Below are 9167 nucleotides of genomic sequence, written 5' to 3'. Positions count from 1 at the left end.
GTTAAAACTTGTGCATAGTTCGTGAAGTTCTCGTGTTGTATTTTTCAGCTCCATTAATTCACTTATATTCCTCTGTAAATTGTGTGTTATTTTTAACATTTCGTCAAACCTTTTTTTAAAGTTCTCAGTTTCTTTGCATTGGGTTACAACAAGTTCTTTTAATTCCCAGAAGTTTCTTAGCATCCACTTTTTAAAGTCTGCTTCAGCTAATGGAACACAGCCTTTCTCCATCAGGCCTTGTTCTGTTGCTGATGAGGAACTGTGATCCCCTGTAGAGGGAGAGGCGTTCTGAGTTTGGGTATTCTCAGCCTTTTTAGGCTGGTTTCTTCCCTTCGTTATAAATTTATCTATCTGTGGTCTTTATAATTACCGTCTTTATAGTTGGGTTTCTGAATGGACGTCCAACTTGTTGATTCCCGGCGCTAGAATCTGAGCAACCCACTGCGCCGCCAAAACAGCGGCTTTAAGATTGATGGTGCTTTTCTGACTCTGCACCAAGAACCGCCGCTCCAAGGCAGTGGCAAAACCGCCTCACCGGCTTCAAGAGTTGCGCTGGCGACACGTGGGGCTCCTCCGCTGGGAATCTCCTGGTGCCTGAGCAACAAAGATTGATCTGAAAGTGTGGCGTCCTCTCCTTCTCTGCTCTTTCAGTGGGAGCTACAATCCCGAGCTGCTAGTGATCAGCCATCTTGGATCTCTCTTTTTTATCTTTGAACAGGTTCTTATATTGAAATGTAAGAATTATATTTTTATATCCTTATATTGAATCTGTTCAAAGAATCTCTTTGAACAGATTCTTATATTGAAAGAGGTAGAATGATATTTTAACTTTTATATTTTCTATAGTTTCAAATATACTGATAAGTGCTTTTGAGGAGATAAATAATATCCACAAGGCCAGACAGTTTTAAAAAATCTAAGCTGTGGACATAATTCTATTTTGGCTACATTGCATTACAGACTAATACAGTCAGATCTAATAGTTATAATACATAATAGTCAATGTTTGGTCATGTTTCACTGTAATTACCTCATATTATATTTCCAATCAGAGATATCAGAACTGAATGGCACTTCCATTATAACTTGATGTAAGCTCTAGCTCACTGAAAATATACTTGGAGCATAAATCTCATCTGGAATTGTGCACACACTGAAGTGGAAAAGAAATTAGAAACCATCTAACTTAACCTGTCCATTTTACAGATGCAGAAACTGAGGACCAGGGTCCAAGCATATGCAGCAAATGAGCAAGAGAGCTCATGGCACAGCCTCTTAAATAGTTACTATGTGCTCATTCTTTCAATTTATTTCAAAACAGAGAAACTATTACACAATTACACATACCCTACAATTATAATAACAACTTCTATTTGTTAAATACCTGTTATGTGCCAGGTCATCTTTTAGATGTTTTAGGTACAGTCTTTTGTCTGAACACTCAAAACACTGGAAGGCACTATGCCCTTCCCACAGGTGAGGAATTTGAAGATGAGAATTTAACTAACACACCTAAGATTATACCTAAAGCAACTGCCAGACCATAATTAGAATCCCAGTTTGTTTAATAACAAAATATATGTTCTTTTCACTACAGTATATCTACACTTGTAGAAATAAAAAAAGAAAAGAACATAGTACATATGGATAGCATCCTCCCTCACCATAACTCTGCCACCGTTTTGTTTTTTATAGTTCAGGTCCTAGTGCATATTCCTGCTCTCCATATACAGAATAGGAATGATTTTCTTTTTTAATTTGTTAAAGAATATTTGACAGAAAATCTCTTGTAGAAGAAGGTAAATTATCAGCAGTAGTAGACGACTACAAAGATCATTGATCAGTGCTTTTCAAACTTCAATGTGCGTGTGAATTACTGGGTGATAGATCTGGTTAAAAATGCAGATTCTGGCTGGTCATAGTGGGGTGGCTCACACCTGTAATCCCAGCACTTTGGGAGGCTAAGGTGGATGGATCACAAGGTCAGGAGTTCGAGAGCAGCCTGGCCAACATGGTGAAATCTCATCTGTACTAAAAATATAAAAATTAGCTGGGAGTGGTGGTATGCACCTGTAGTATCAGCTACTCCAGAGGCTGAGGCAGGAGAATTGCTTGAACCCAGGAGGCTGAGGTTGCAATGAGCCAAGTTCATGCCACTGCACTCTAGCCTGGGAGACAGAGCAAGACTCTGTCTCAAAAAAAAAAAAAAAATGAAGATTCTGAATCAGTGGCCCTGGAGTAGAGCTTAGATGCTGCATTTCTAACAAGTTTCTGGTGATGCTGAGCTACTGGGACTGCAGAGCATACTTGAGAGTAGCAAGGCCCTAGGTCACTCTGGCAAAATCCCTACAGGGCCAGAGGGCTGATGTTTTGATGCATGGTTGATCTGCTGACCTTCCGTGGTTTGAGGCAGCTGAGACAGACACATGGTAACACACTGTCGTCACCATTTCCATGAAGCTACTCCTATCAAGCCACCAATATGCTCCATGTTATTACATCCAATGGTTGGCATTTGGTCCTCAATGTTCTTGGCCCACAGACAGCATTTGACAGAGGGGTCCCGCTCCGCTCTGAAATCCTTTCCTCATTTGCCTTCAGTGACTCCTGCTGAAGTAACCTTGATAGGAGTAGCTCCAAACCAGGAAAGGTCAACAGATCAACCACACTTCCAATCATCAGCCCTCTGGCCCTGCAGAGATTTCACCATAATAATCTAGGGCCTTGCTACCCTTGAGTGTTGGTCTACAGTCCCAGCAGCTCAGCATCAGCAGAAGCTTGTTAGAAATGCAGCACCTGGGCTTTACCCTAGAACTCTAAAATCTCCTTCTTTTCCTCCTAATCCACCAGCCTCATCTTAGTTTATGAAACCCTTTCCTCATTTGCCTTCCAGTGGACAACACTGATGAAGTACACTTGGCACAGATGAGGTTTAGCCTGGTGTAATCCAGACAATGCTAAGTGCAGACTGCTCGACCCTATATATATAAAACTGATGTTGTGGAAGGGAGCACATTCAAGCTTATCAACTATCTGACAAAGACTTTACTCAACTCGGGCCTAAAAGCTTCAAGTGTGTGTGTCTATTCGTGTGGCCCAGGTGAGCCTAAAAGCTCCACCTGTCATTGGGAAATGCCGCTGTCATCGATCATGGCTGGGCTGACATCTTCTCATTTACTTTAGATAAGTAAGCTTTGTTTAATATATTCAAGTAAGGCCTAGCCATTCCAATTTGATCTTACTCATAACATTCGTGGTTAAACATTTCACACATATGGCCATTAACATCTTTAGATACGCATGAAATACTTCAACATTCATCCTTCGAAGCATCAAAGAACTTAGTAATTGCCCAAAAAGTTACTTTAAGAAGTCCAACTGGCTTTATGCTAATCTTTGGAAGGAAATTATTACCTTTGTGTCTAGACTGTGATTTGTACTATTATGTCTTACTTCATCTTTAAACATTTGGGTTCTGATCTTTTCCAGAGTAGTTCGAATCTACAGAAGGAAAAAAAAAAAACATTTTATTTGTTTCAAAGGCATTTAATGCCAAAGGCTTTTTTCTCAATACCATTTACAGGGTACCTGATTATCTAGAAAGTAATACACATATACATATATTGATCTCAGATTTAAATAACTGCCACCATCAACCTAACTTGCATTTAGGCTAATATTGTTTAGATTGCTTAAAGTAAGCATTTGGTCTTTAGAACTCTTTCTCAGACAAATCTAAAATATGATCACTTAAGTGAATATTATCCCCAAAACAATTATTATTTAGTAATTAGCACCTAATACTATTTAGTTCTGTTTTGTCTTTTTAGTAATTTAGCACTGATTTACTGTTTAGTAATTACTATAAAACAATTACTGCTTAGTAGTCACTACAAAATAATTACTAATTACTACACAATAATTACTACCTAGTAATTACTACAAAATAATTACTATTAAGTAATTAGTACAGAATAATTACTGAGAGATTATATACATTAATGCATGAAATATAAGCCCCATGTCTTGATGACCCATGGAATTTGCAAGACACTCAAAAATGATGGAATTAATTGATCTGAACAAGTTATGAACTATGTCAGAATTTGTCCATTATTTAGTTAAATAATTAAATAATCCAAAAAGGTAAAATGTGAAATTTCTCTTTTCATTCAGCATCCTTTTAGACTATAGGACTATAAGAATAGGAGCCAGGTTTATACTCTAGCACATTTTTTTTTCGAGAAGGAATCTTTCTCTTTTGGTCAGGCTGGAGTGCAATGACTTGATCTTGGCTCACTGCAACCTCCGCCTCCCAGATTCAAGCGATTCTCCTGCCTCAGCCTCCCCAGTAGCTGGGATTACAGCTGGCCACCAGCACGCATGGCTATTTTTTTGTATTTTTAGTAGAGACAGGGTTTCGCCATGTTGGTCAGGCTGGTCTCAAACTCCTGACCTCAGGTGATCTGCCCGTCTCAGCTTCCCAAAGTGCTGGGATTACAGGTGTGAGCCACTGTGCCCAGCCTACTCTAGTACATTTTAAGTGCCTAATAAATGTCTTTCTAAGAAACAGTTAAGAATATATACTTCTGTCAGCCATTATCATCTTGGATTCTCATAAGACTTCACATGTTTAATGAAGTGACGTGCCAATCCACAGTCACTGGCAATAGTTACCATGAACTGTGAAAAGGAACAAGGTAAGGAGAGGTACCAACTCAGCAGGAAATATAAACATATACTTGGGAACATGATCAACACTCATGAAACCACTGGAAAACATTATAAAACAGTAGGAAATCCAGTGGTGAATAGTGTGGGACAAATTAAGTTCTGATAGGTGTTCTGAACCCTCCTGGCCCATCATTCAATTTTACTGAGTGAGGAAAATCATTTTACTCCAAGTGTAGGAACAGTTTCATATCCTCAAGAGAAATGACAAAACATCGGTTTAAATTTCAGCTAGGAAGACTGTCCTTTGCCAAATTAGAATTGTTCCTTTACATGTGTTCTGTTACATATATGGAGAGGGAAACAAAGTCCTCCAGCCCATATGGGAATTCATCTTTAAAAAATCATATCATACTAATGATTTCTGCTACCCACATACCTTTTTCACGTACTCGGTTTCTTCAATAATGTGAGCAGATGTAGACTCATACAAAGCAGAATTGTCTTCCATCTTATCCCTTGGAGGAATTTCTGTGGTCACTGTCACTGTTGTCATTGTGAATTCTGATTTTAGAAAAACATAAATCAGCTAAGCAAAACAGACTGTATTGATTGCATGATTATGTGGTTCATAAACTGAAATAAGTTGTTTTATCACTATAGTCAAATACAGCAGAAAAGCTATAATTCATTGGTATCTGTATAGATTCATAAATCCAGGAATTAATTTAATATGAAGCAATATCATCTGAAGGAATCATTAATTTAAAAAATTAACATTTAAATAATTTAAGAAGGTAAAATCTGAAATTTTTCTTTTTATTCAGTATCATCTCAGACTGTAGAATCTCAGGAGTAGGAATGAGGTTTATATTCTAACACATTGAAAGAATGTAATAAATGCCTGTGGAATTAACATAATATAATTATAACAAAATTATGTCTTGTGTGTGTGTACCTTCATATATAGTCTGTAAAGGCTATTTACTATTAGGAGAACTAATAGTAAACGACCGGAAAAATCCCATGCCAACAAAAAGCAGATAGATTAAATAAACTATCAACGGCTATGAAGCCATCACTCAGATGTACTATTATCTTATGAAAAGGCATAGAGTAGAAAAGAATATGTAATATAGTTTCTATAAGAAGGGCAGGAAATATTAATGGAAGGAAGAAATCTATGTCTTAATGTTTTAATACTAAACCATGTATATATTTTATCTAACTATAAAATAAAATTGATAGAAAAAGTAATCATCCAAAATAAAGATGAAATGAAATAAACAAATACATCCATATAACAAGTTCTGTAACCACAAGAATTTTTTCATGTGATTAAAAATGACATACTAGGGACTAATTATCCCTAGTGTGCTATATTTTAAAACAGAAAGAATAGTAAAACAATCTTAAACTATATTCACTCATAATATTGTTAGTGGAAATACTGGTATTGCTCTTTTGAACTATGAACTGTGTGTATGTGTGTGTGTGTGTGTGTGTGTGTATGTACATAGGTTCACACTATAAAATAAAGCCAACAGGTAATTGCGTTAACATCATGAATAATCAAGCTATTTAGCATAAAAGAAAAAATGAAATATAGAACATAAATGTAGGTGAAGCTGAAAGTCAAGGATGGTGGCTCACATCTGTAATCCCAGCACTTTGGGAGGCCAAGGAGGACCCATCACTTGAGGTCAGGAGTTTGAGATCAGCCTGACTGACATGGTGAAACCCCGTCTCTACTAAAAACACAAAAATTAGCTGGGCATGGTGGTGCACGTCTGTAATCCCAGCTACCTGGGAGGCTGAGGCATGAGGAGCACTTGAACCCAGGAGGTAGAAAACAATGATTTATTTTTCTTTAATATATATATTTAATATATCATATATATATATATATATCTCAGATATATATATCATATATATATATATATCTGAGATATATATATATATGTTCTACCTCTATTCACCGAGAAACTTAGTAGCAATTAGCATCCCTAGTGGCCAGACTGTGGTCTTTGAATATCATATCCTACTAAAAAGAAACTAGGACTTCTTGGCTGATCCAGGTCTGGGGTAAGAAATACATAAAGTGAGCCTGAGAGATCTGGTCATGCCAGCAAACAAAAAAAGTAATCAAATACTATTTGAATAAGACACAAAACCCATCCTAAAAAGGAATGTGATGGATTGAAACTTATCAAAAATGTTAAATTCCTGAACTGATGATGGCTGAAGAAAAAACCCACAACAACCACAGTACTCACTCTCCACCTTCAGAAACACATAAGAAACAGCTCGATGCACATGGACTAAAAGTATACTACCCCCATAGCCTAAAGTAAAATTAAAAAAATAAAGAAATAAAGCTGGCAAAAAAAGAAACATTTAATATATGAACTATATTTCATAGTAGCCAAGTAGTTGATGAGGGAAAGTTTTTTATGGAATTCCAGCTAATAAATTCAAAAGGATTGATAAAATTGAAAAACCTGTATTTTACAACACCTTATGAAGTAAAAAACCTAAGCATCATTACCTAAAGCTAAAAACATTAGTGAATATTTAACAAGGAAACTTAACATGAGAGACCCCATTAATCAATCTTAACATAAATTAAGGATCTTAAAAGATATAGGACCAAATGCAATATATGAATCTTGTTTAGATTTTGATTCAAAAAAAAAAAAACTAGTAAAGACATTTTTGAGACTAACTGGATAATATATGATGTAAAAGAATTGTTGTAATTTTGCTAGCTGTGATAATTATGACATTCCTTAAAGGGGTTGTATCTGTTAGTGACACCTACTGACATATTTGCAGGTGAAACGGCATTACATTTGGAACTGCTTTAAAACTCAAAGAGTGAGACAAGGAGAAGGGGATAAAGATTAAGGAAATTTAGCAAAATATAAATAACTATTGAAACTGGGTGATGAGTCTGTAGGGTTCATTATATTCCTTTATGTATTTTGGGTTTGTTTGAAATTTCTATAGTAAACAGTAAATAACTAATAAGTAAATTGTAATGAAAAACCCTGTGGGGTAGGATTATTAATACCATGTTATTGATAAGCCAAAACTCCACTCCCATGGTGACATGAACTTACCAAAGATTAAGTAAAATTCATAGAGCTAAAACTCAAACATTGGTCTTTTAGAAGTTCAGATATGTTTCCATCGTATTAAGAGTGGCTTCCCTGGAGAGAAATAATAACAAAATATTTAAAATCAAACAATGACCTAGGCTGCAAAAAAGACAAAGAATTTGCATATTTGAGGGTATCACTTGGAAACAAGATAGCTTCTGGGAATACTACAAAGTCCTGTATTTATCCTTTAATCTTCAATGAAATTGACAGAGTATGTCAAGAATTTTCCATTTTATTATAAATCCTCTTAGCGGCTATGGCTTCTATTAAATATTTGTTTCGGCTGAAGTTGATTTGGCAGCAGCAACTCTGCAAGTGGGCTTTTGCAAAATGTGAGTGGAAGTACGTCTCTTACTGGGTCCTCTGAAGTCTTTTCTGGGATTAAGATCTTGGTACAAAACAACATTTAAATGCCTGAAGTAAGAGGAGACACCCACAGGGACAATACGCAGTATGCTTGAAAACCAGACGGAGGATGGTCCTGCCAGGGTAGGGGTCAGCAAACCCCAGCCTGGGAGCTCAATCCGATTTCCTTCCTGTTTGTACAGCCCCGGAGCTAAGAATGGTTCTTACATTTTTGAATGGTTCAACAAAAAATCAAAAGAAGCATGACAGTTCATGGCACATGAAAATTATATGAATTTCAAATTTAGTATTCATAAAAATGTTTGGAAAAAAGTAAAAGGACATTTCATGACACATGAAAATGATGTGAAGTTCAAATGTAGTGCCCATAAATAAAGTTTTACTCTAGCACCACATGCCCATTCATGTATCATATAGTCTGCGCTGCTTTGGCACCACAAACAGCAGAGTTCAGTAGTTGTGACAGAGAAAGTATGTGGCAAGCAATGCCTAAAGTATTTCCTATCTGGCCCTTTAGAGGATATGTTTGCTGACCTCTGGGTTAGGGCTTGGCAAGGAGTGGCGGAAGGACCAGGGGGAAAACAGCGGCAAGCAAAGCAATCAATCTAGCCTGAGTTCGTTTTTTCCCTCCAGTACCATAGTCTTGATCTACAGTCCTATTCGATTGATTTACTTTCATTTCCCTTTTAGTATATTATGCAATGTGTAAACTAACAAATGATAAGAGGTATTTTATCATAGGAATGAATGGCCAATTTAAAAATTGCATTAAGGATTACGTCTTTTATCTTAAAATATACTCTCTTATGCATCTTTGGTTCTTAAAATCAAGGAATTTTGCTTCTTGATCACTGATATTTCTGAAATCATCCACCTATTCCACTCACTTGTTGGGCCATCTTAAACAAGGTACATAAAACCTTAGTCTTCACTTACATAGCTGTCAGATAGGGGTGATAACATCTA

At 36.4% G+C, this 9167-nt stretch overlaps 1 protein-coding gene across 1 annotated transcript in view; it reads right to left on the bottom strand.

Annotated features, from left to right (window-relative positions):
* Window positions 1–9167, bottom strand: part of CCDC68 (coiled-coil domain containing 68) — a 57663-nt gene that overhangs the window by 36117 nt on the left and 12379 nt on the right. Inside the window, exons 2-4 of the mRNA XM_037727679.1 lie at window positions 7794–7883; window positions 5111–5235; window positions 3415–3501 (exon numbers count right to left, since the gene is read on the bottom strand). Of these exons, the coding sequence (XP_037583607.1) occupies window positions 3415–3501; window positions 5111–5227 (204 nt within the window). The 5' untranslated portion in view covers window positions 5228–5235; window positions 7794–7883. The remainder of the gene's footprint in view (window positions 1–3414; window positions 3502–5110; window positions 5236–7793; window positions 7884–9167) is intronic.

The sequence above is a fragment of the Cebus imitator genome, unplaced genomic scaffold (genome assembly GCF_001604975.1).
Source record: "Cebus imitator isolate Cc_AM_T3 unplaced genomic scaffold, Cebus_imitator-1.0 Scaffold236, whole genome shotgun sequence".
Taxonomy (NCBI): domain Eukaryota; kingdom Metazoa; phylum Chordata; class Mammalia; order Primates; family Cebidae; genus Cebus; species Cebus imitator.
Note: the sequence above shows the minus strand (reverse complement) of the source record. Positions and strands in the feature narration are given on the sequence as shown.